Source organism: Brachionichthys hirsutus, chromosome 16 (genome assembly GCF_040956055.1).
Source record: "Brachionichthys hirsutus isolate HB-005 chromosome 16, CSIRO-AGI_Bhir_v1, whole genome shotgun sequence".
NCBI lineage: Eukaryota > Metazoa > Chordata > Actinopteri > Lophiiformes > Brachionichthyidae > Brachionichthys > Brachionichthys hirsutus.
In genome coordinates this window covers 7,509,009-7,534,756 of record NC_090912.1, presented here as the reverse complement: position 1 = coordinate 7,534,756, position 25,748 = coordinate 7,509,009, and the positions used below count along the sequence as shown (strand labels likewise).

Sequence of the window (25,748 nt, the reverse complement as noted above, 5' to 3'; positions counted from 1 at the left end):
ACCATGTTCCAATGTGTTTTGTTATGTTTCCTTTCAAACAGAATATCTATGCGTGTGGTCTATGGCTATGTTTTGCTAACTCACGCACACATTCATGCACACACACTCCCATTCAACTTTCCCCCTGTGCCAGAGTTCCCCCCCCCCCCACCCCCCCGACCTCTAACTAAACATCGCAGGACAGCAAAAGGGAACTTCAAAGTGGCCGGAGGGGGTACTCCTTTTTTTTCCTGGCACTTGTCATCATCTAAGGGACTGGCTGCTCCCCTTATTACTCTAATTGCTTCCAACTGCTCCAGGAGGCTTTGATGAAGGGCGCCAGGGAGCACGCTGGAAGCACCTGTTGTTGCAAAGAGGAGCACAGGTGGGCCTTACTGGTGGTGGCGAGGGGGGCAAGGGGAGAGCGTTCCTTCTCTCTGCTCAAAGTAAAATCGAAATAAATACGGAGCAAGAATCGTATTGTAAATCACACGTTGAAGTATTTATTTATGAAATTGCAATTATACAGAAGATCAACACATCGGCAACACTGAAGGAGAAGTGGAAAGGTCAAGGCACGTCTGGGCAGGCGAGCAATGCTGTGGCTCCATCTTGTGGAAAAAAGGTGTTAGAAGTCCAAGAGCTGCATCAGAAAAGAGAAGGGGGGGGGGGAAGACACTTCAATTCAACTTTGTGCTTCTATGAGGAACTTTGTCCAACAGGCAATTTGTGCACAACCAGTAGAGAGCCCCCCTCCCCCACCCCGAGGCCCCTGCACTTAAATCATTTATTGCGTCTATCTTCTCTTTCTTTAATTGTTCTGCCACTAACATGGCTTATTATTAATGACTATTGTTGTTAAGCTGATCGTTGTTGTTTGTTATTATATTCCTTTTTATTTTAATGTGTCTGATTTTATCTGCCTAAAAGTGCAAGAAGTAAAAAAAAAAAAAAAAAAGAATCGCTGACTCAGAAAGAAACCTTAAAAGTTAAGAATGGAGACCGTCATTCCCTGAAATGCACTGATACTGGAAGACACCTGCACGTCATTATCATAGTTAATGGGTCTTGATTTATTGAACTACATACCAACTGTGGTAAGATCTTTTCAAAGTGCTCGATATCGACTTGTTCACAGTCCTCAGCCTCGGCTTGTTTCAGTGATCTCACAGCAGCCTCTGGAAAAACAGCGCAAAAAATAAGAAGAGCGTCCTCATCGAGCAATCTGTATACGGGTTTGTATCGAACAAAACTCCTTACCTTGGATAAATATCTTGAGCATTTCTGCCATGAGCAGCACAGCGTCTCCACTTACTGTAACAGAGCGACACACGTAGGTTTAGAATCACAAACAAAACCCAAACTGCTCTGGGGGGGTAACCAATGTCACACAACTCACATCTGGTTTTGTCCTCCTTGAAAGAACTTGACAAGAGCTTGCTTACAGTTTCCTTTAAAGGGGGGGAGAACAGAGAACATCGTCATTGTGCGTCGACACTTTCCAGAGCTTTGCTTCTTTCTCAGATCAGCTGACGGCTTAAGCAGATCTCAAGTACAAGCTTGTTCCACAGTTGAGCATCAAAGGAGCTCAGACTTATATTCAATTTGCTTCTGATCGAAGCAAAACTTTCCCACGTGACCTGACTGTTTCTGGATAAAGTAATAAAAAAAAGAATTGGATCTGAAGATCAGTGTAAATGAGCTCCTGCTTGGTGCATCTGAGGACTCTTGAAGGATTATTCTGGATAAATTGCAGCTGGAAAATCCTTTTTTTTTTTTAAAGGACATTTCATTTAGATTAACTTACATTAGCCTGCTTAAAATGCACACATTAAAAGGTTTTTCTTTTAACCTTTAATATTTATTTTGGCTATATTATAATGCACATTTGAGTGTCATGGAATCAGCTGAGCTTTCTTCCTCAAATTATTTAAGTTTTCCGTGAACAGTTGCAGAAGGTTCCGGCTCATCCACTCATCGATCACCTCTATACATTACATAATTAGTGAACGTTAGAACTGTGATCATGTGGTGAAAGCAGACTGGCTTTGGTTGCACTTCGATTATTAGTAGTTAGTAGTGCGGCTGTACTTGTTTATAAAACCAGGAAAGTGTCCACGATAGCGTCAACATGATCACCATGTCCGTTTAGTGACGTATACTGTTAATCGATTGATATCCTCCCAAGATTATCTGACAGACAAATCAGGGGAAAAAAAGAACAACAACAAAAACTCCTTGCAGACCTAAATACAACTAGAAGAAAACATGTTAAATCAAATGTAATTCAGCGAAGCAGGATCAATAGACGTTGTCGCTTTACTAAAGTAAATAAATGCTATTTAGGGACGCGGGGATTAAACAGCAGCTTTCAACGAGCGTTATCAAGGCAGTAATATGCGTGCAGCTACCTTTCTGAGACGAGGCTCCGCGTCTACCTCCGCCATGTTTATGACGCTCGGGGGGAGAAAATGGCGCACTGTGAAGGGATTGGCCGTGAGCCTATGACGTCATGAGCACAATGTTTTTGTTTGTCGAATCAGAGGGTTTGTTGATTATCAGTCCGTGGACTTCAGGCACTGTACGTTTTTGTTAAATACATTCACATAGATTATAGCAACATGCATTATTTGCGTTATTTTGTTTTATTATTTGGTTCTTCATTAATGGCATGCGCCAAGCAGTATTAAATACAAAACTTTGCATTACTGAGCATATTCCGTATACATCAACCCTGCCATCATTAATGTATCCACCATGTGGCGGTAATGAGAGAGAAAAAAAACAATTCCCTGTGTCTTACAATAAACACCAAATATTGTTTTGGGGATTTTTTTTATTTATTTTTCCAAAGTGCTAACTAACTAAAATAACGCCTAAAAATGTATTTTCAGATTTTTTTCGCTTTATAATTTCGATTGAAAACGTTCGTACTTTTCCTGTCGTCTCTGTTTCCGTAGTTTTACAGGGTCCCTTGAACGCCTCGCGCAGCAGGGGCGGTCTTTTTAGGAAACTGACAAGAGACACTTTTCCTGAGTCTTGACAGCGAGGCTTTCCCGTCACATCTTAAAGCGATTGAAACAGTTTGTTTTTGGTGAAACAACGAAAAGCAACAACAACATGCAGGGCGGTGCTTACGGTGCCTCGTTCGCTGGTGGCGATTTTGACTTCCAGAGTTTTCTTAAACAGCCTCAGACTATTTTGCGCTGCCTGAGTTGGGTGAGTGGCAACACGGAAACGTTAGCATCAAAAGCTAGCCAGTTTTGTTTTTGATGTTCTGTTAACAGATGTCAGCTATCGGGGAGGGGGGGGGGGGGGGGCAATAAAAATGCGTCAGCTGTCTGGTGTGTCAACGCTGCACGTGATCAGGATTATATCTTGAATTAATGTTGCATCAGATAAAAAATAAGGTGTTTTCTTTAGCACTGGTTGATGCCAGCTAATTACAGCTAGCTAGTCCTTTGATGTGTCGCCACACCAGTGAGCAGCTTTACACTTTGTGCCAGTTATGGCACGACTTTCCTTGGTTGTGTCGGTCTGACGTGTAGAAAAGATATTTAAGTCTGTTCACTTTTTATCGCTTGCAATACTAGATAAGAAAATACCACGGGGGGGGGGCGGCAGCGTCATCTGTTGCTCTCTAGAGCTCTGCCCAGTTTTCAGGCGCCTGACATGACAGAGCAGTTTAGATGAAGGCCGCTCTGGTGACTGCTTGAAACAAAAACTTGATTTTATAGATGGTAGAAGTCCTCAGAAGCACTATGCAAATACAAACATATGAAATCAAACAAAAACAAAGCTGTGTTTTTTAAGATATCGGATTGGTTTGTGTGTTTTCATTGTTGATCCCTGAACAGGCGCAGCGCTGGAAAAAATATATTACGACTGGAATTTATTTTGTAAATTGGTTTTATAAGTCAGTGCATTGTGAAACTCTTCTGTGTTATTTCAAGTCTAATGGAGCGATTTTCTTCTTCTCCTGTGACTTGAATCACCCTTCCCTGTGATTCATTTCCCCCATTATTTCCCCCCCCCTATTAAACCTATCTACCTTCTCTGCAGTTATTCGCCATTGTTGTGTTTGCAACCATCGTCGCAGAAGGGTATGTTAATCCACCGACGTCGCAGGTGGTGGTGTGCGTGTTCAACGGCGTGGACAGTGCATGCAGCTACGGGATTGCAGTCGGAATCCTGGCCTTCTTGGCTTGTCCTGTCTTCTTCATACTGGATGCCTATTTCCCAAGGATTAGCAGTGCCAAGGAGAGAAGATGCATCGTCACGGGAGATTTAGTATTCTCAGGTGAGAGGCGCGTTTCACTGTCGACCTGTCAATAACAGGACGATGCAGGTTGAACTGAAATGAGTGTTGTAATCCTAATTTCTCTGCCTTTGGCGTTTTTCAACACGACGCAGCGGTATGGACTTTCCTGTGGTTCGTCTGCTTCTGCGTCTTGACCAACCAGTGGTCCAAGACGTCAAAAGAATTAGCCGTTCATAGTGACGCTGCCCGAGCTGTCCTGGCGTTTTCCTTCTTCTCGGTCATCACTTGGGTGAGAGTCTCGGTAGCAAAGTCAACTCGGCTCCTGTGAAAGCTCCACTCGCTGAATTCGGACTTCTCCCCGCAGGCGCTGCTGTCCTACTTTGCACTTGTACGGTATCGCCAAGGCGTGAGCGCGTTTGACCAGGAGTATAGAGACCCTGCCAACGACCAGACCACCCCATACCCGACTGGCCAGTATGCCAGCAGCACCCCCGCAGGCTACCAGCAGTCTCCTTTCTCCCAGAGCCAGGAGCAGCCAGGAGAGTACCAGCCTCCGACTTACTGACGGACGGAGATTTGAACCTATGAATCGGAACAGGAAGTTTTCTTTTTAAGTAAAGGTGTGTGCCGCTGGGTTCTCTGCACTCCCCTTTCTTCCTGCAGAAGGTGTTGGCATATTTTTTTTGTGGGGGAGTACTGATATGTTTTTAAGTTAATTTCAAGGTTCAGTGAAAGTTTGTTCGGTTGTCTGACTTTATCTTTGCTACCAAACCGATTGTTGTTTTGCTTTTTTGCTTTGTTATTTGAATGGAATGTTGTTTTTGCTTTAAGATGACCACTTCTTAATATCTTTAAATTATATGAAAATAGTATGTTATTTTCAGCATTACATAAAGCACTTCAACAACTGCAATGTAGTGTCCAAACACAGATTTCTCAGAAGAACGGCCCCGTTATTTAGTTAGTGGATTCACTAAAAATGTTCCTATTGAAACTACTGTAATCTTTATTTTCTAATCAACCACTGAAAATGGGCTTCCAAGCACTGAAAAACATTAAATTTCAATCAATATCTGTTTTTATCCATGCTGCAGATTCTGAAGTATTTAAGAGGCCAAATAGTAAATCTATAACAGCTACCTCTTGAAATTGAATGTGCCTTTTTCGAGTGTTTTCGGGGAGTTTTAGACTCATGTTTAGTAGTATCCGGTATATTGTAAGTTCAGGAATTCAGTGATGTTAGGGTAAATGTTTATTACTTCATTTATTTCATTAATAGGCATCAAAATCCATGAGAATTGTTTAACAGTGCCTTTTTGTCTTGCTTTTCTTTTCTCTTTGTTCACTATCTCTTGATAAGAGCTTCATTTCTCTGTTGTACTTGGTTCACAGTAATTGCCTATAAAAGTGCCTTTAGTGTCAGTTTGCCAAATAAAAACTATTCTTGTTTGATCTTTAGGGTCAGCCCATGACGTGCATCCTCTTGTTTCCAAAAAAATAAAAGAAAAGCGGACTTTGCTGGGCCCGCTCCTTCGGTAAACATTTGAGTAGTGATTATTTTGGTGCGGTGGAACTTGATAACTTGGAGGCAGCAACATAATGCTATTGTGGCTGGATATATCCGCACTGAACAGCGTTTGTATCCGGCATTGCATCTCAACTTGGTCAGGGCACAGCCAGTGAGTTTATGGCGACAATAGTTAACTCGTGGGGGGGGGGGGGTCTACCAGTTGATCAGTGATGACATTTTAAAACTTTTGCCAGAGGGTTTAATGAGCGATAAATAAATTTGAGATACTGAATTATGAAGGTATGTTTGTAAATCCTTTTTTGCTGAACTGGTAAAACCTTTTCTCCTGAGGATTTTTGCAAACAGAATTAAAAGTGTTAGACCCCTGTCAGTATGACGCAAAGGTTAATCTGTCTAATCCCTAAACCCCCCCCCCAAAAAACAAATTACTTTCATGGTTGAAGGTTGGAGGCCCAGCAGTTTGTTAATTAAAGATTTGAAGCTGATTGCCCATGAGTTAAAGGTGTTCAGAACTCTGATTGATGAAAGGAAATCAGTTTTTTATGAGAAATACCCATTCAATATCGATATTTGTATGTTTTACTTGATATTGCTAGGTTTATGTAGCTGGGTGTAAATGTTGTGTAATACTCAGTTGTCCCACCAGAGGGCGGTTGAGTTTCAGAGGTCCTACTGCGGACTCACCATCTGCTGAGGGGACCATAGAGGATGGGTGCATTGTGGATTGGGTGGCAGTCGATGACGACCCGATCCCCGGACACAGGAACTAGCTCTCGGGACATGGACATTTCATCCTACGGCCCAAACAGCAGGGGAGAGCACCCGGCCTTCTTGGAGTCTTTGGGAAGGGTGCTGGGCAGTGCTCTGACCAGAGACTCCATTGTTCTTCTGGGGGAGTTCAATGCTCACGTGGGCAATAACAGTTAGACATGGAGCGGGGGGGTGATTGGGATGAACGGCCTCCCTGATCTGAACACGAGTGGTTTTCTGCTGTTGGACTTCTGCGTTAGTCACAGTTTGTAAAGTTTGTTTGAGCACAGGGATGTCCATAAGTACACGCGGCACAACGACACCCTCGGCCAGAGGTGAACGATGGGCGCTCCCTTAGAGATAGGGTGAGCCGCTCAGTCACTCGGGAGGATTGAGGTGTAGGGTACATAGCTGGCCCGGGAAGGCCTCGGGATCCCCCTGGAAGCTGGAGGAGGGAAGCCTGGAAATTCCTGCTGAGACTGTTGATCTGTGAACCAGCCCCAGATAAGCGGTGGAAGATGGATGGATGGACTTTTTACCAAGTTTCTTTTCCAATAATAAATTCTAACTCTTAACTGAAAGTTGAAATCAAAGTCAAATTAATTGCAGCCCGCATAGGCTTTGTCACATTATTAATGACAAACATAATTATTGTTCATTGTTGAAATGTGCCTGTAGACAAATGTTACATTATTGTTGCTTTGCTACAAGCAGACATCGCCTTCCAGATATTGCCCCGTGTTCCTCCCCTCAATGCCATTCCATAAAGGCTTAAAGGCAGTGGTTCAGAGCATTTGCATTGTTAGGAACAGGATCTCAGGATTACGTGCATCCCTTAACCTGCATAACTTGTTTGAGCGGGTAACAAAACACGACATTAGCCTTCAGACAGGGTTCCAATTGCATGCTTTTTTTCAGCTACAACCATCTTGATTGAAAAATCATGCTAAATCCTTCAACAATGAAGCCGTTGCTTCGTAATCTTTTTCAGATATACAACATGCTTCCATGGCTGCGTCCTTTTATTAAGAACTGGAAGGCCATGATGAAAAATATTAAGGAAAACAAAGAAGAATTAAAACGCATCATAGCAGATCTGAAGGAGAGTCTGAACCCTGAGATGTGCAGATGTTTCATTGATGCATAAATTAAAAATGGAGGTGAGATGCCCCAACTCCAGTTAATCCTCTTCACAGCTGGTCAAACAAACCATTAATCATTTACTATATGTATTTGTTTTTATACTTGGAGTCTGAAATCAAGGATTCACAATATCATGACGAGAACCTGGTCTATAGTGTGATGAATCTGTTTGCAGCTGGAACTGACACAGCAAACACAGCAAACACACTTGGGTGGAGTTTGCTTTTCATGGCAAAATACCCTCATTTCAAAGTAATGCTATGTGGCAGCTACATCTTTGCAAACTATTATTTTATCATTTACATTCTATCTGTAAAATATTCTGTTTGGGATTAGTCCTCCTCTTGCAGGGCTCATTCTGCATGTGGAAAAACACACACCCAACATAACCACTGTATTTATGAGGAATATGAATTTATTTAGCAAAGGTAAATGCCAATTCATCCTATGGCCGGGACACAACATTTACTCAGCTCAGACACCACAAAGCCAATTAACCAACGTGGAACTTATTTTCACAGTAAATGTTGGCGACAATGACAATAAAGGATTCTATTCTATTGTAGTGTATTCTATTGTATTCTATTCTATTCTATATGCATTCTCAAGGTACATTCCGTCAGTTAAGAAGGCGTGTTCAAACATTTTAATAGTGCAAGTTTGAACACGTCCTCCGATCATATCAGTGAAGGTGTGTCTTTTGCCCTTTTTGCTGTGAAAGACACATTGAACAGTATTTGTTGTCTGCTGAGAGAGAGACTGACCTCGAGCTTGTTAGTCTAGACATGAATTTCAAAATACGAGCTGCTACTGAAGAGGACTGCAAGGAAATATGGAGAATGTTGACGGTGAGAATGTTGTCTCTGTGTTTTAACATTAACCAGCTAAACTAATCGTAGAAATCATTTTCTATTCTACAGGTAAATCTGACCTCAACTTTATATTGCGATGCATTACCAGATGTCCTTTGTCCAATGACTATCTATTCATATTCAAACTTTTTAATCCTCCCCTTTTCTAAGGAGTTGGCCATTTATTTAAAAGTGACTGACAAAGTGACGATCACTCATGAAGGTAATGTTGCACTTTAAACATTTCTTTAACTGAAATCTTAGACAAGAAATGGATATGTAGTTTCAGCCTGATGAATGCCAACATCCCATCTATATGTTTGTAGTTAGACAAGTTTGTTTAATGTATTAGAACTGAAGCGTGACGGTTTCAGCGAGAACCCCTTCTTTGAATGTCTCGTCGCCGAAGTACCTGAGGAGCATAAATCCGAAGAAGGTGAGGTATTGAAAGTTTCAACTATTTAATAAAAAAATATTCCACTAATGTCACACGTGAATGCTTGCACAGTTTTTCTGTTTTAATTCATAAATTCATTGTTTCATTTTTCTTTTTTAGGATATACAGTTGTTGGGTATGCATTGTACTTTTACACTTACAGTACATGCAGCGGACGAACCATATATCTGCAGGATCTGTTTGTGATGCAAGAATTCAGAGGTAAAATATGTTTTTCCTATTGTTAGAAAAGCCTGAAAAGAAACCGTTATCTAAACTGTAGCTGGGAACTACTCAGATTTATTTTAGTTTAATACCCTATCTGGTATTGAAAGGGGACACTCAGGGCTGAAGGTACAGATGACGAGGGCTGCTGTCCATAAAATAATGCTGTTTTATTATTATTATTATTATTATTATTGTGTTTTGCCTTTATTTTATTTTCAGGAAAAGGCATTGGAAAGGGTTTACTGAGCAAAGTCGCTGAGGTAAAAAAAAAAAAAAAGGTTTTCGTTAATTACTGAACTAGTTTCTGAAATTTTAAGTATTGTTGATCTTTGTTATCAATCTATTTGATTCAGGAAAAAAACATTTTTTTCCCCCAGTTGGGGCAAAAGAAGAAGTGTGAGCAGCTGCTGTTGTGTGGTTACGCTTGGAACACTCCCACCCAACAGTTCTATGCTGCTAAAGGGGCTGAGGACGTCGACAGTGAAGGATCTCAATATATGTGTTTTAAAAGACAAAGCCTGGATAATTTAGCAAATGAAGCACCTAAGGATTAGAAACTTACCAAGGAATTATCTGGAGTCCTTAAAATGTGTTTTGTTTGTTTTCTTCCATAAATATTCGACCTTTTGCACGAATGTCAGAAAAACTTTCTGGTTCTCTTCTGCCTCTATTTACCCTGTTTTGCTTTTTCAAACATTGATACACACACATGTATTATTACAAACTGGAACAGTAATTACGGATAAGCGGTTAGAAGCAAACATGCAATATGACCTCGTCTACGATCGCTCCATGATAATGATGTAACTGAGAATGTCTGTTTTTAAAGCGTATTGCCTTTGAATGCAGCTTATTGTTCGAACCTGCTCGGACCAATGTCAGAATGAACAGGAGGTGCAGCTAATGTTAAAATCAGAGAGAAAAACTTAACAAATAAATATCCCTTTTACGTGTTATCATTAATTATGTAATTTTAAGCACTCTTATGTCAATAAAGAACTCTTGATATCACGTTCATTCATTCATTTTGAAGGTATGATGGTTTCTTGTTTTTAAGTATAGCAGCCTTTCAGCAAAGAAAGAAACCCAAGAAACCAACTTCAAATCCCTGAGCCAATCATTTCAAAGACTATTAACATTTTCCACTGAGTGCTTTTGAAGTTTCTTCTGGAGATGGTTGATGTAACAATGCAGTATTTCCATATGTAGTGATATTTTAAGAAGCCTGTCTGAAATACTGATTTTCTGGAGATCATTTATGTTTGATGAGGAAATATAGACATCCAGGATAGAGAGCTGAGCAAACACTGGTGGGTTAATGCAGAAAATGTCTTATTTAGCAGTGTGTAAGCATTAATGAGTCTGCTGCAAGAACAAAAAAGAAAATGCTTAAAGTCATGCCCTTCGTGACTCCATGTTTTATACAGGACTATGTAATGCCAGTAATAACTACTCTGAACAGAGTATTGAATTCTTTGAATCTCTAGAACAACTCAGAGGCAAGAATGACAATGTACGGGAATTCTCCAGTGAGGGTCAAGAAACAGAATCAGAATCAGTTCATTGCCATTGTCAATGAAGGGTTCACAGACTCGGATTTATTTTTCTCAGTGCAATTGTGCAACATGTAACATGAGGTAATGAGTCTAATGACAGTAATAAAATGCAAACTACAGCGCTATGCTATAGGATATGCCATAATAGACTAAGTAAAAAAAACAGAAACGTACGGATACAAAATCCACCACAAAAACAGCAGCATCGAGAGTGGATCCACAGATGTGTATCAGCAGCAGTAAAAACGAACACAATCAGGCAGTGCAAATAAAACAGTGCAAGTTACCGGTTGTAAAGTAAAGTGTTCATGAGACTGAGAATTATTAAGTGTTCATGAGTCTTACAGCCGAGAGGAAGAAGCTGTTCTCGTGGCAGGAGATTCTAGTCCGGATGGATACAGGTCCTGGAGAGATGGCAGCTTAAGGCCGATCACCTACTCTGCAGCACGTCCAATGCAGAAAATAAACAGTTATCTGAACTTTAGATGGAAACTACTCAGATTTTATTTAATTTAATACCATATCTGGTATTGAAAGGGGAGTCTCATGGCTGAAGGAACAGAAGGCCACAGAAGACCAGAGTTACTGTCCATAAAACAATCCTGTTGGTAAGCCCATCCTGCTTCAATCACTTGAGCACCTCAGCCACCTGCTGAATATGCTTCAACCAAGGATAAATGAAGATAATAATGCCATCCAAGTAGTAGTCATCACGCATATTTTGAGGACAAGTCACCCATTTGTGCAAGGAGGCAATAGGAAGAGGATTGCTACTATAAAATGAGAAAGAAAAAAACAACTGCAACCAACAATCATCATTATTTGTTTGACTTTATAGAAATAAAAGCCCCACAACTTTTATGAGAACCAGATGAGACGCCTTAGTCAGAATAAGTTACGAACCATATTGAGCGTTCTAATAATAAATCATTCCTTTTTGAAGAGCCAAATGTTTGTTGTTGAATTGCTGTAAACGTACATGGAGCCTTTAGTTGTTGCTTTCAGTGATGAGTTGAAAGGGAAACTCTTAATAACCTGCCGGATGTACTTCAACTGATTTTATCAATAAGAATGCATCGCACAAATAACTGTCTGATGATTAGTGACGAGGAAGACAGGTTTTGAATTGGGATATTTACTTGTTAAGTTTCTCTCTCTGATTTTAACATTAGCTGCACCTCCTGTTCATTCTGACCTTGGTCCGAGCAGGTTCGAACAATAAGCTGCATTCAAAGGCAATACGCTTTAAAAACATACATTCTCAGTTACATCGTTATCATGGAGCAATCGAGGATGAGGACATATTGCATGTTTGTTATCACATTTATAATTACTGTTCCCTCCATCCATCCATCCATCTTCTAACCGCTTATCCGTAATTACTGTTCCAGTTTGTGATAATACATGTGTGTGTATCAATGTTTGAGAAAAAAAAAGGATGAATAGAGTCAAAAGATAACCAGTTTTTCTGACAAAAGGTTGAATATTTAGGGAAGAAAACAAACAAAACACATTTTAAGGACTTCAGATAATTCCTTGGCAAGTTTCTAATTCTTAGGTGCTTCATTTGCTAAATTAACCAGGCTTTGTCTTTTAAAACACATATATTGAGATCCTTCACTGTCGATGACCTCGGCCCCTTTAGCAGCATAGAACTGTTGGGTGGGAGTGTTCCAAGCGTAACCACACAACAGCAGCTGCTCACACTTCTTCTTTTGCCCCAACTGGGGGAAAAAAATGTTTTTTTCCTTAATCAAATAGATTGATAACAAAGATCAACAATACTTAAAATTTCAGAAACTAGTTCAGTAATTAACGAAAACCTTTTTTTTTTTTTTTTTACCTCAGCGACTTTGCTCAGTAAACCCTTTCCAATGCCTTTTCCTGAAAATAAAATAAATGCAAAACACAATAGCAATAATAATAATAATAATAATAATAATAATAATAATAATAACAGCATTATTTTATGGACAGCAGCCCTCGTCATCTGTACCTTCAGCCCTGAGTGTCCCCTTTCAATACCAGATAGGGTATTAAACTAAAATAAATACGAGTAGTTCCCAGCTACAGTTTAGATAACGGTTTCTTTTCAGGCTTTTCTGACAATAGGAAAAACATATTTTACCTCTGAATTCTGGCATCACAAACAGATCCTCCAGATATATGGTTCGTCCGCTGCATGTACTGTAAGTGTAAAAGTACAATGCATACCCAACAACTGTATATCCTAAAAAAGAAAAATGAAACAATGAATTTATGAATTGGAACAGAAAAACTGTGCAAGCATTCACGTGTGACAGTAGTGGAATATTTTTTTAGTAAATAGTTGAAACTTTCAATACCTCACCTTCTTCGGATTTATGCTCCTCAGGTACTTCTGCGACGAGACATTCAAAGAAGGGGTTCTCGCTGAAACCGTCACGCTTCAGTTCTAATACATTAAACAAACTTGTCTAACTACAAACATATAGATGGGATGTTGGCATTCATCAGGCTGAAACTACATATCCATTTCTTGTCTAAGATTTCAGTTAAAAAAATGTTTAAAGTGCAACATTACCTTCATGAGTGATCGTCACTTTGTCAGTCACTTTTAAATAAATGGCCAACTCCTTAGAAAAGGGGAGGATTAAAAAGTTTGAATATGAATAGATAGTCATTGGACAAAGGACATCTGGTAATGCATCGCAACATAAAGTTGAGGTCAGATTTACCTGTAGAACAGAAAATGATTTCTACGATTAGTTTAGCTTGTTAATGTTAAAACACAGAGACAACATTCTCACCGTCAACATTCTCCATATTTCCTTGCAGTCCTCTTCAGTAGCAGCTCGTATTTTGAAATTCATGTCTAGACTAACAAGCTCGAGGTCAGTCTCTCTCTCAGCAGACAACAAATACTGTTCAATGTGTCTTTCACAGCAAAAAGGGCAAAAGACACACCTTCACTGATATGATCGGAGGACGTGTTCAAACTTGCACTATTAAAATGTTTGAACACGCCTTCTTAACTGACGGAATGTACCTTGAGAATGCATATAGAATAGAATAGAATACAATAAAATACACTACAATAGAATAGAATCCTTTATTGTCATTGTCGCCAACATTTACTGTGAAAATAAGTTCCACGTTGGTTAATTGGCTTTGTGGTGTCTGAGCTGAGTAAATGTTGTGTCCCGGCCATAGGATGAATTGGCATTTACCTTTGCTAAATAAATTCATATTCCTTATAAATACAGTGGTTATGTTGGGTGTGTGTTTTTCCACATGCAGAATGGGCCCTGCAAGAGGAGGACTAATCCCAAACAGAATATTTTACAGATAGAATGTAAATAATAAAATAATAGTTTGCAAAGATGTAGCTGCCACATAGCATTACTTTGAAATGAGGGTATTTTGCCATAAAAAGCAGACTCCACCCAAGTGTGTTTGCTGTGGTGTCAGTTCGAGCTGCAAACAGATGCATCAATGAAACATCTGCACATCTCAGGGTTCAGACTCTCCTTCAGATCTGCTACGATGCGTTTTATATTTCACTTTTGTTTTTCTGAGAATGTTTCATTATATCCCTCCAGTTCTTAATAAAAGGGCCAGCCATGGAAGCATGTTGTATATCTGAAAAAGAGTACAAAACAGCACTTTTGACTCAAGTGTTGAGATGTGACCTCAATGACTGGGACTGTTCCTCACAATTCAGTTACATCTCAAGGAGCCAATTGGATGACAGATGAAATGTATTCGAACCCGCCCAACACTCGCTTCAGATTCCACAATGGGGGTCACCATGACAAACTAGAATCCGCGCAGAGCAGCAAAACCAGTTTCTTTACTTTCATTCCTTTAAAAGGCAGGGAAGGTAAAGCAGGCCATTATCACTGTGACATGTTGCAAATGTTGCCATCTGCCAACAGACTCATCGGATTAGATCAAGGAGATTTTGTATTCCTGAAAGCATCCAAGGGTCCAGGTCATGTTTGAAGATATTTTCCAGCCCGCCACCTCAGCTTCTGTGGTGGTGCTCATTGTGGCCGTGTTGGTGCTACACATTCTTTACTCCAGCCTCAGCTCCCAAGAAAAGAGCAAAGAGCCTCCAGGACCTAAACCTCTCCCCCTGCTCGGTAACGTACTTCAGGTGGATCTCAAGAGACTCGACATCTCTTTTCTAAATGTGAGACTTTTGGGTTTTTTATTATTAATACACTGTTTGTTGTTTCAATTGCTTTATTAGAAAACAATTGATTATTTATGTCACCTGTTATGTTTTATGTAATTTGCATATGCAGCAATGTGTTCGCTACCTATCAGTAAATTACAATTACAATTTGCAATCTCAGACAGTGAGTCTCAAAAGTACCTGCCTCCACCTTTTTCAGCTGTCCAAAACATATGGATCAGTGTTCACCGTCTACTTGGGTCCAAAGAAGGTGGTGGTTCTTACAGGATACCAGACAGTCAAACAGGCTCTGGTCTATCATGCTGAAGAGTTTGGAGAGAGATACGTCGCTCCTTTGTTCCATGACCTCAATAAAGGAAATGGTGAGAAAACATTTTGCTTCCTGTTTTTGCAACTTTTAAATTGTCTTACTCTTCCAAATTAAACAACCGCTTCTGCTTCCAGGTATAGTCTTTAGCAATGGTGACACATGGAAAGAAATGAGGCGTTTTGCTCTGTCTACACTGAAGGATTTTGGAATGGGCAAGAGCATTACCGAGGAAAGAATAATTGAGGAATGTCACCACCTCATTGAAAGTTTTGAAAAATATGATGGTAATGTTATTTGTACTTAAGTACTGTTCTCAAACTGTTCTTAAGTACTGTTCTCAACTGTTCTCTGTTTTATACTTTCTTAAACCATCATTGTTTTTCGCTCAGGTAAAGCCTTTAACAACACCCAGTTGATGATTTCTATTACTTCAAATATTATATCAGCATTTGTGTTTGGAAGAAGGTATGAATACACAGATCCAGGCTTCCAAGCTATGCTGAAGCGAGTCCATGAAAATATGCATCTGGTGGGATCCAATTTCGCTCAGGTCAGTCTGCCCCAGGGCAGCTGTGGCTAGTAGCTAACGACCGCCAAGTATGGTGTGAATGAATAATGCACAATGTGAAGCGTCTTTGGGTGTGTAGAAAAAGAGCTATATAAAATCAAGCATTATTATTATTATTATTATTATTAGGTAATACAGATTGATTCCAAACTATCTTAAAGGGTCTTCAGGTTCAAGAAACCTTATTAATAATGTTCTAACAAGTTCCTGTGTTGTACTGAGCAAACCTTGAAAACTTGAAAAGATCCTTTATTTAGCACATTTTGACCAAAAGGATCAAACCAGTGACGGCAGTTGAAATTATAGATCATCACCACTGATAGAAGTGAAGCCCTGATCTCTGTATAAGTATTGCCTTGAACAGTTTTCCCTCATCCTGGAAAATGCAGCGCAATAGAAAAAACCCACTAACACAACAAAATAACAACAAAGGTGTGTTGGGCAAAAAGTGTGGAATGTGACTGTGAGGTTCAACGAACTGGCAGAGGACTGCGAACAGAGGAAGGAATAAGAAGGCAGGGTGATGAAGGGAATGAGGAGCAGGTGTGACAATTGGGGAAGGTGTGACAACGAGAGGGAAAGAGGTCAGACAAGGAACACAGGAAATAATGCAACACATGAAAGCATAAAATAATACAAGGGGAAAAAAACCACCAACATGATGGCACAAGGCTTAATGACTAATAATTATGTTACGCCTTGCATTACCTTTCTTGTTTGCACTGTGCGTTATAGATGTACAACATGTTTCCATGGCTGGGCCGTTTTCTCAAGAATTGGAGGGTTACAATGAAGAATTCTGAAGAAAACAGAGAGAAACAAAAACGCATCATAGCAGATCTGAAGGAGAGTCTGAACCCTGAGATGTGCAGATGTTTCATTGATGCATTCTTGATTCATAAATTAAAACTGGAGGTGAGACGCCCCAACTCCAGTTAATGCTCTTCACAGCTTGTTGTACAAAACATGAATCATTTACTACATGTATTTATTTATTTTATACTAGAAGTCTGAAATCAAGGACTCACAATATCATGAAGAGAACATGGTCAATATTGTGATGCAACTGTTTGCTGCTGGAACTGACACCACAGCAAACACACTTCAGTGGAGTCTGCTTTACATGGCAAAATACCCTCATGTACAAGGTGAGAAAGCATCATGCTAATCTGAGCAAGCAAATCTCACAAGGAATTTGGGTTAAAGTGCACTGCATTTTTATCAGATTGAGTTCCATTGTCACCCACATCTAGACCAGGTCCAGGAGGAGCTGATCAGGGTGATTGGAAGCCGTCAGGTCCGAGTGGAGGACAGGAAATACCTGCCTTACACTGACGCTGTAATCCACGAGGCACAGCGATTCGCCAACATTGCTCCATTAGCTATTCCTCATAGAACAAGCCAGGACGTCACCTTCCAGGGATACTTCATCAAAAAGGCAAGTTGTTCATAGCAACATATGTGTGTGTGTGTGTGTGTGTGTGTGTGTGTGTGTCTTTTGGTTCCAATATTTAATACATTACATTTTCCCTGTGCTTCCAGGGGACGTCTGTTGTTGTTCTACTTTCATCTGTCCTGTTCGATGAGAGTGAATGGGAGAGCCCACACACCTTCAACCCTTCACACTTCCTGGATAAGGAGGGTAGATTTATCAGAAGAGATGCCTTCTTGCCCTTTTCTGCAGGTACCAAAAACTTCATTAGATCAGATTTTAACTTGTAAGGATAAGATCCAGTTTATTTTGTTACAAGTCTTTGTCCTTGCAGGACGTAGGGTCTGTCTTGGAGAGGGTCTGGCCAGAATGGAACTCTTCCTCTTCTTCACCTCCCTCCTTCAGCGATTTCGTTTCACTCCTCCACCTGGAGTTACAGAGGATGAACTGGATCTCACACCAGTTGCAGGTTTAACATTCTGCACTTCTCCTCATGAGCTGTGTGCTGTTGTCAGAGAACTGCTGTAATCTGGTGATTAGGGATGGCTCTTAGAATTGTGGTTGGATGAAAGGGGGTGAAACAAGGAGCAAAAATAAATCCATTGCATTTTCTCCTCAGCACACTGTCTACTCTTCACTTTTTTGTACGTGATGCAGACAAGTAGGGAAAAAAAAAAAGATGATCAGACATAACATCGGCTCTGCAGCTTTTGCCAATCACTTTGAGTTCGGTGTTCTATCCTAATCTGTATTGGCAACTGTATTTTGATAAACGTTGTTATGTTCTGATGTAGCAAAAAGACTCAAAGACAAAATTAATAGTATAATTTATGGAAGACTGGGTTTGGCTAAGACTTGGCAGATTGATGGTTGAACAGGTTGAAGCATGAGCACAAAGGGTTGGGTGTGGTTGACAGCTGTTAGATCTCAGACATTTTATATTGCCCACTCCGGTGGAATAAAGGAGATCGGCCCAGCTCTCCTCCAAGGGGGTCCGTCCGGTCCTCGACTATGTAAGCTGGTGTTGAGGAGACTCGCCTATAGCACTCACTGCCACACCATCCGGAACGTCCACCCTGTCAACCCCTGGTGAAGCATGCAGCAGAATAGCCACTTTGCCGCATACCTCTCCAGCCACGCCCGTTATCGGCAGCTCTCCTCTGTGATCTGTGCACCTGGTGAATGGCTAGGAATATATTCAGTGACCTGGACAGTAGGTCTCAAGGATGTGTTAAAATCATTGGCTCGAGCAACCTATAAGAACCATTTTAAATTTGACAAATTTATTCCACCCCTTTTAGGCTTCTGGAAATATTGGAAAAAAGGCTTCAGGGAAGAATCGTTTGATTAAAAATTATAAAAACTTTGGATAAACTGAGAAAAAGTGAACAAAATCTCAGAGGAGAAATTATATAAAACCAAAACTCAAATAGTTTAACTTCAGTTTTATAAATGTATTTAAGCCTCAAAGAATATATTGGCATCCAAAATTCTTCTAAGAAACTATAACTGCTCCAGGTGGTCGCTGGGAGCTATTTCTTCTTCTCCCGACTACCTTCAATGGAAAGCTGACAATTGTCGTTTCCTGATCACTCACTTTTATACTTTTCTGCCGCTGGTGACATTAATTCGAACAACTGTAATCACTGCCATGTAAATAAAGGTTTTAATGATATTATTATTATTATTATTATTATTATTATTATACTGAGGTTTGTACTGAGAATAATTCCATTTGCAAGAATCTGCCACGCCTGTAGCAAAAACAACGGTCAGACGTAGGAGTGTTTCAAGGAGTGCGAGTAACTACCTCAGGCTGCCACACTCAAATGGTACGTACGGGACGCTCCTCCGTTTCCGTGTCGGTTTACACTCGACAGAACTTGCTTCTTCACGTTTGTGGTATTCAGCTTTGTCTGTGGAGCTGTGATGCAATAAGAGGAGGAGAGGAAGGCGTTATGTTGATACTGTGAGTGGATTTACTGCCAACAGAACAGTTGAACTGTGTGTTTTGAAAAGAAAAAAGAAGAAGGCGGGACTGTGGTTTGCAAACTCACCCGGGAGGTTTTAACGACCTGCAGACATTCTTGCATTTCACTGTGGAGCATGTTCACACTGTGAGCATTTGTTGTTCCAAAAGCCGTCAGCTTCCAGGTCATCATGTTTGAAGATCTTCTCCAGTCGTCCACCTCGGTCTCTCTGCTGGTGGTCGCTGGGGTCCTGCTGGGCCTGCACCTTGTTTACTCCGCCTTCTGCTCCAAGGAAAACACAAGAGCGCCTCCAGGACCCAAACCTCTCCCCCTGCTTGGAAACTTGCTCCAGTTGGATTTCAAAAGACTCGACATCTCGCTTCTCAATGTGAGAAATGTGTTTTAGTTTTGAGTAATGTTATTATTTCCATTCCATTAATAGAAAACAAATAGCTTGTCTTTTGTTGGTTATATCGCTCGCCTCGTCAGTGCTTTTTCAATACTTTTCAGGAGTAAGTTGCACTTCTAATCAGCAAATATCCGTCTCAAACATACCTGCCTTCATCTTTTCAGCTGTCCAAAAAATATGGATCCGTTTTCACGGTCTACTTTGGATCAAAGAAGGTGGTGGTGCTTGCAGGATACAAGACAGTCAAACAGGCTCTGGTTGATCAGGATGAGGATTTCGGAGAAAGGAGTGTCTCTCCTATATTCAATGACATCAATAAAGGATATGGTAAGAAAACATTTTTGTTTTGTGGGGGGGCGGGGTTGTTGTTTTTTAATATATAAACCAGCAAACCAATTTTTATTTCCAGGTATAGTTTTTAGCAACGGCATCACATGGCAAGAAATGAAGCCTTTTGCTTTGACTGCACTGAGAAGTTTGGAGACCAAAGGCCTCACCGAAGAAAAAATCATTGAGGAATGTCACCAACTCATTAAAAGCTTTCAGCAATACAACGGTACAATCGTCATCGATAAAGAACTGTTGCGCAGATGCTTTATACTTTCTAACCATCGTTCCTTTTCTGTCAGGTAAAGCCTTTGACAACAGCCGGACGCTGGCTTGTGCTGCTATAAATATTATATCAGCGCTCACTTTTGGACGAAGGTATGAATACACAGATCCAGTCTTACAGGCTATGGTGGACCAAGATCTCCTGAGCATCTCTCATCTCAAATCTACTTCCATTCAGGTACAGAATGATAATTTTACATTGTTGTGCATAGTATCAATTCAATTCAATATTATTTATATAGCGCCTGATCATAACAGAAAGTTATCTTAAGGCACTTTACGACGGAAACAAGGAAAAACTTCCCTTTACCAGGCAGAAACCTTGGACAGAACCTAAGACTCATAATGGGTGGTTAGCTGTCGTCACCGGTTGGGATGAGAATGAGAAAGAGAGAGAGAAAAACAGAGAGACAATGACAGAGCGAGAGAGACAGAATCAAGGACAGGTAGGAGGAGAGTCAAACACAAAGAGAGGGAGTGATGGAGACACAGTGCAAACGTAGACAAAAACAAAATGTAGCATATAAGCTGCTGCTTTGAGTTGAAACAAATGGTGGTAAAAATAAGGCATGGAAATGTGTTTTTTTTGTATCGAAAAACGTACCGAACAGATCTGTGAATTTTGTGTAGCGTTGCTCCCCTAATAGAATATATAACATATATTACCAATTGAAGGGATTCTTCTTTTTATTTACTTTAAATAATAATATTTCATAAAAGCACTGATTAAATACGGTAGATAGATAGATAGATAGAAAGCCTTTATTGTCATTGCATAGTGGATATACAACGAGATTAGGAGTGCTGCTCCATTTGGTGCTTAGGTACAACATAAAATACAAATAATAGTAGAAGACAACAACACGAATTTAAAGTTGTAAACAATGCATGCAGATAGATTGTCCAGTGCTTTGCATTTAGTAGTTGCATACATTAGTTATTTCACATGAGGTCGGGGAGATGGCGGTATTGCACTTAATTTGCAACACATTGTTTACCTTCACATTACAAATTGCACATGATGAGTAGTTTTGTTGTTTAGTGCTGGTTGTTGTTCAGAGCGCTGATGGCTCTCTGGGAAAAAACTGTCACTGAGTCTGTTAGTCCTGCTCTTGTGCAACCTGTCGCGCCGGCCCGAGGGCAACAGGTTGAACAAGTTGTGTCCTGGGTGTGAGGAGTCTCTGGCAATGTTTGCAGCTCTGCTGAGGTAGCGAGAGCTGGCGATACAATCCAGGGGGGGGCAGAGAGCAGCCGGTGATCTTCCGGGCTGTGTTGATCACTCTCTGCAGGGTTTTCCTCTCCGCTGCCGAACACCACGCCACCTGGAGGCACAAGGAGCTCAAGATTTCCTAGCTCAAACAAATGACATGCTAAAATCTTCAATAATTAAAATGCTTGTACTGTGCTCCATTACAGATGTACAACATATTTCCTTGGCTGGGCCCTTTTATTAAAAACCGGAGGGATTTGGTGAAGGGTGCTGAGATAAAGAAAGAGGAATCAGAACGTATCATAGCAGATCTGAAGGAGACTCTGATCCCTGGGAAAACCAGATGTTATGTTGACGAGTTCCTGATTCATCGGTCTAAACTGGAGGTGAGGTGTCAGTCAACTCCAGTCAGTTATATCCAAAGGGCAACAAAACCATTAATCGTTCCTTCATTTTATCCCAGGAATCTGAAATCAGGCATTCACAATATAATGATGTAAGCCTGGTCCACTGTGTGAGGAATCTGTTTCAGACTGGAACTATCACTGCAGAAAATAAAATTAAGTGGAGTCTACTTTTGATGGCAAAATATCCTCGTATACAAGGTGAAAATGCAAGTGCACATTATTGATTGTGTGAGCAGTTCTCACAAGGAATTTAAGTGAACGTAACCACATTTTTATCCGATTGAATTCCATTTTTACCCTGAATCTAGACCAGGTGCAGGAGGAGCTGAGAAGGGTGGTAGGGAGGCGTCAGGTACGAGTGTGGGACAGGAAATACATGCCCTACACTGACGCTGTTCTCCATGAGATTCATCGATTTGCCAACATTATCCCCATGGCTGTTCCTCACAGAACCAGCCGAGACGTCACCTTCCAGGGATACTTCATCAAAAAGGTCAGTTACCCATTGCATTGCACCAATCAGTATAGTGCTTGCAGTGCTTATGTTAATGAATTGTTAGTAAAAACAATAGAAACTGACCAAATTAGATCCCATTCCTACTCATCTGGACAAAGCATGTCTACCCTCCCCTTCAGCCATGATAATTAATGCAATACATTCACGTTAATAAAATGCTTTATTACAATTGAAAAAGTGAAAAAAGTGTCCCAAGAATTTCCGTGACGCAACTAAAGTTGTTCCTGTGCTCCCAGGGGACTACTGTATTTCCACTACTTACATCTGTCCTGTTCGATGAGAGTGAATGGGAGAACCCACACACCTTCAACCCTTCACGCTTCCTAGATAAGGATGGTAAACTCATCAGAAAAGATGCCTTCTTGCCCTTTTCTGCAGGTACCAACAACTTCATTCGGTCAGATTTTAACTTGTAAGGATAAGATCCAGTTTATTTTGTTACAAGTCTTTGTCCTTGCAGGACGTAGGGTCTGTCTTGGAGAGGGTCTGGCCAGAATGGAACTCTTCCTCTTCCTCACCTCCCTTCTTCAGCAATTTCGTTTCACTCCTCCGCCTGGAGTCACAGAGGATGAAATGGATCTCACACCAGTTGCAGGTGTCGTGCTCCATCCTTCTCCTTATGAGCTGTGTGCTGTCAATCTCTACTGACAAAGAGTATTGTTCTTCTTTGCGTATTGTTCTGTCCCATTGTGGGAGCGGGTTTTCTGGTTGCTTTAAAAAATATGTTATTGAACTATGAAAATGTTTCTGACAATAAAAACTTTGAATGCCGTCAGCGCAAACTAGAAAAGCGGTTGGAGAATGCAGGCCTCCGCCAAGCAGCTCAGTTTCCCTCTACTGTGATTAACACCCCCATAAAATGTTTCTACATTTATTTTATCTTTGTTTTTAGATTCCATAACCATGAAAACAAACCTTGAACAATTGGAATCATTATTAGTTTAGAAGATACTCAAACCAAGCACACTTTCCCTCTACTGTGATTAACACCCCCATAAAATGTTCCTACATTTATTTTATCTTTGTTTTTAGATTCCATAACCTTGAAAACAAACCTTGAACAATTGGAATTATTATTAGTTTAGAACATACTCAAAACAAGCACACTTTCAGTAAAGGTGGATTCTTCTGGATCTATAGATCCAGAGCTTTTGAAGATACAACAAATCCGTTTGTCCACTACTAATTCCACAGTGTCTTGGTAAAGGCCAGTAGAAACAGAACATCCTTTGTGGAGACCGATTTCGACTGGATCTGTTTCCTCAGGTAATTTAGAATACAGGACAACACATAGAACAGGAGAGCGTGAAAATACTGGGGAAACAGAAACCTTTTCAGAGAGGCAGGAGCTGATTAGGTGAGATGTGTAACAGGTGAGTCTTGTTCAGTTCAATAACATAGCAACAACCTGAGCCGTGCCCCGCCTAGAGTCTGTCACCACACGCAGGTCTTATTAAGCAACCACTCCCTTTTCCTGCATGTACAATTGTCCCGATGTCCATTTCAAAGCATGAATAATCGCTTTGTTTTCAGACAGCTGGGACAACAACAATGCATAGTAGTTAGTTCCTGTTTCATTCCCACCACAGCCAGACTGTCACCTGAATGCTGTCCCATTCCACATTTGTCAGACTGAAGTCATGTTTCCACAGAGTCTGACTGAAGCGCTATGGAATTAATACTTCATGCACCGTAAATTTTTAAAGCTGAGTTGCTCCAAAACAGCACGATTAACTGTTAAATCCGTCACTGCCTGCCAAGAGTCTGAACAGGAAAACAGTATTAAAAAAAAAACACAGACAAGACTGGATGAGCAAGAGGGAGAGTGTTGTCACAATTGCACATTAACCTTTTGTCTATTGTTCTCATTTGTTCGCCACGCCTTGCAGCAGTTCGCCAGTGCAACTTACAGTCTAATTGCAGGCAATTTTATTCTTTCATGGACATGCCCAGCTGTATTCTGCTGTGATGATAGTTACAGACAATCTGGCGAAAGCATTGTTCAGTAAAACCTCCAACCCTATAAATATTAGTCATTCGTTTCCTGTTTCTAAAATGTCTGTGTGACTGCTTAAATACACCTGCTCATTTTGAGAAGATTTCAAGCCTTGAATGTTTTTTTACCCAACCTGTAAATTATAGTCTCTTGAGGTATTACTATTATTATAATTGATGACATGCAACATATGACCCTCCGGAACTCCCTGCCTGAAGATGGAACTTGCAGAAACGGTAACATCTTTAAAATCACATCTCAAACTTACCTCTTTAAAAAGGCTATCAAATATGGCAACATGATTTGACCGTTAACATAACACATGTATATGCTGGGTTTAATTATTTGCATAAAGCTGTGCTTTTAATAAGTGTGTCATGAATAAAGTTTATAATAACAATCATCATCATCCTCAATGTCATTTTTTATGTCCTTATTATATTATATTTGTTGTTGTTGGCTACAAGCCACCAAAATATTTTAACCACAATGTAAATGTGGATGGCACAGTGGCGAAGTGGTTAGCGCTGTCACCTTACAGCAAGAAGGTACCGTATTAAAATCCTATCTGTGTGGAGTTTGTATGTTCTCCCTGTGTCCCCAGAAGTATTAGCATCCGTAAGGTGAAGGGTTGCTGCCCCCCACCCCCACCCTCAGGTGAGCTGTTATGCTGAGATGCATCCGGGTGTGGCTGGGGGGGGGGGGGGTTGTGGAATTTGTGGACAGAGGTCAATACAGCATTGTATGTTGCTAATAGATGGTGTCTTAATCCTCCTCCTCTGGTCAGGGATGGTTTCTCCAGTTCAAACTGGAGGTTTCATGACTTCCGGGGAGCATTAGCACTCATAAAGGAAATGCTAATACCCCTGGGGAGGCTGATTGCCTTGGTGGTTTCGGTCCATTCTTTATTTCCTGCTCCAACAGGAGTTTAAGTATCTAAACTCTCTACAAGTCTCTCAGAACTGAAGAAGCCTCTTGGATGAGAGGTGAAACTTCTTCAATCAAACTTGAACAAGTCAAGTTGATTATTTATTTATTTCTTTGGTCTTTGTGATTTAATATGGACAAATATTATACAATGATATGCCGAGATCACACATCACACCACACACCAGTCTCATCTGGATCCAGATCAATGACTGTGAGTTTGCATGTAGTAGGTATGTCTTTTAGATACTGAAAGTCTGTCGATATATACCTATGAGGAGGCACAAGCATACTGACAGGGACAGACCCCTCCCACCACTCCCACTATGTCTTTGCATTTTCGGAAAATAGTTGGAAGCCTCCAGAGTATCCATGCACGTTATGATGGTCTGCAAAAGCCTATTGCACCAAAACCATTACATACGTATACACAAACATACTGCATACAGATACACTACATATTCGTATGTACTAT

The 25,748-nt window shown here is 40.6% G+C and overlaps 6 protein-coding genes across 10 annotated transcripts; 4 read left to right on the top strand and 2 right to left on the bottom strand.

The window, feature by feature from the left end:
- Positions 1-457: 457 nt before the first annotated feature.
- On the bottom strand, positions 458-2,430 carry cenpx (centromere protein X). Of its 2 annotated transcripts, none has more exons than XM_068749604.1 (5): positions 2,391-2,430; positions 1,379-1,430; positions 1,240-1,293; positions 1,069-1,157; positions 458-622 (listed from the first exon to the last, which is right to left on the bottom strand). In XM_068749604.1, exons 1-5 carry the CDS (start codon positions 2,424-2,426, stop codon positions 608-610), a joined length of 246 nt encoding a protein of 81 aa, XP_068605705.1. In that variant the 5' UTR covers positions 2,427-2,430; the 3' UTR covers positions 458-607. The 2 variants fall into 2 exon arrangements, with proteins under 2 accessions (XP_068605705.1, XP_068605702.1); XM_068749601.1 differs by lacking the exon at positions 2,391-2,430 and adding an exon at positions 2,071-2,136.
- Positions 2,431-2,929: 499 nt separating this feature from the next.
- On the top strand, positions 2,930-5,780 carry LOC137905370 (synaptogyrin-2-like). Its single transcript, XM_068749600.1, has 4 exons — positions 2,930-3,198; positions 4,042-4,279; positions 4,393-4,529; positions 4,605-5,780. Exons 1-4 carry the CDS (start codon positions 3,100-3,102, stop codon positions 4,803-4,805), a joined length of 675 nt encoding a protein of 224 aa, XP_068605701.1. The 5' UTR covers positions 2,930-3,099; the 3' UTR covers positions 4,806-5,780.
- A 2,603-nt stretch (positions 5,781-8,383) lies between these two features.
- LOC137905855 (diamine acetyltransferase 1-like) lies at positions 8,384-10,156 on the top strand. 3 transcript variants are annotated; one of them, XM_068750123.1, is made up of 6 exons: positions 8,384-8,512; positions 8,687-8,738; positions 8,868-8,951; positions 9,072-9,173; positions 9,399-9,439; positions 9,557-10,156. In XM_068750123.1, the coding sequence occupies exons 1-6, from the start codon at positions 8,450-8,452 to the stop codon at positions 9,731-9,733; spliced, it is 519 nt and encodes a 172-aa protein (XP_068606224.1). In that variant the 5' UTR covers positions 8,384-8,449; the 3' UTR covers positions 9,734-10,156. The 3 variants fall into 3 exon arrangements, with proteins under 3 accessions (XP_068606224.1, XP_068606223.1, XP_068606226.1); XM_068750122.1 differs by having other exon boundaries at positions 9,533-10,156; XM_068750125.1 differs by lacking the exon at positions 9,072-9,173 and having other exon boundaries at positions 9,533-10,156.
- Positions 10,157-10,228: 72 nt separating this feature from the next.
- On the top strand, positions 10,229-17,846 carry LOC137905391 (cytochrome P450 2K1-like). 2 transcript variants are annotated; one of them, XM_068749629.1, is made up of 10 exons: positions 10,229-10,251; positions 14,702-14,909; positions 15,115-15,277; positions 15,360-15,509; positions 15,615-15,775; positions 16,529-16,708; positions 16,800-16,941; positions 17,047-17,231; positions 17,336-17,477; positions 17,560-17,846. In XM_068749629.1, the coding sequence occupies exons 2-10, from the start codon at positions 14,712-14,714 to the stop codon at positions 17,751-17,753; spliced, it is 1,515 nt and encodes a 504-aa protein (XP_068605730.1). In that variant the 5' UTR covers positions 10,229-10,251; positions 14,702-14,711; the 3' UTR covers positions 17,754-17,846. The 2 variants fall into 2 exon arrangements, with proteins under 2 accessions (XP_068605730.1, XP_068605729.1); XM_068749628.1 differs by lacking the exon at positions 10,229-10,251 and having other exon boundaries at positions 14,712-14,909.
- LOC137905934 (thialysine N-epsilon-acetyltransferase-like) lies at positions 12,283-13,587 on the bottom strand. Its single transcript, XM_068750218.1, has 6 exons — positions 13,525-13,587; positions 13,299-13,350; positions 13,086-13,169; positions 12,864-12,965; positions 12,579-12,619; positions 12,283-12,459 (listed from the first exon to the last, which is right to left on the bottom strand). The coding sequence occupies exons 1-6, from the start codon at positions 13,585-13,587 to the stop codon at positions 12,283-12,285; spliced, it is 519 nt and encodes a 172-aa protein (XP_068606319.1).
- Positions 17,847-19,385: 1,539 nt separating the features above from the next.
- Positions 19,386-23,212, top strand: LOC137905390 (cytochrome P450 2K1-like). The gene is made up of 9 exons (XM_068749627.1): positions 19,386-19,583; positions 19,769-19,931; positions 20,014-20,160; positions 20,234-20,394; positions 21,633-21,812; positions 21,890-22,031; positions 22,142-22,326; positions 22,587-22,728; positions 22,811-23,212. Exons 1-9 carry the CDS (start codon positions 19,386-19,388, stop codon positions 22,996-22,998), a joined length of 1,506 nt encoding a protein of 501 aa, XP_068605728.1. The 3' UTR covers positions 22,999-23,212.
- The last annotated feature ends 2,536 nt before the right edge of the window (positions 23,213-25,748 follow it).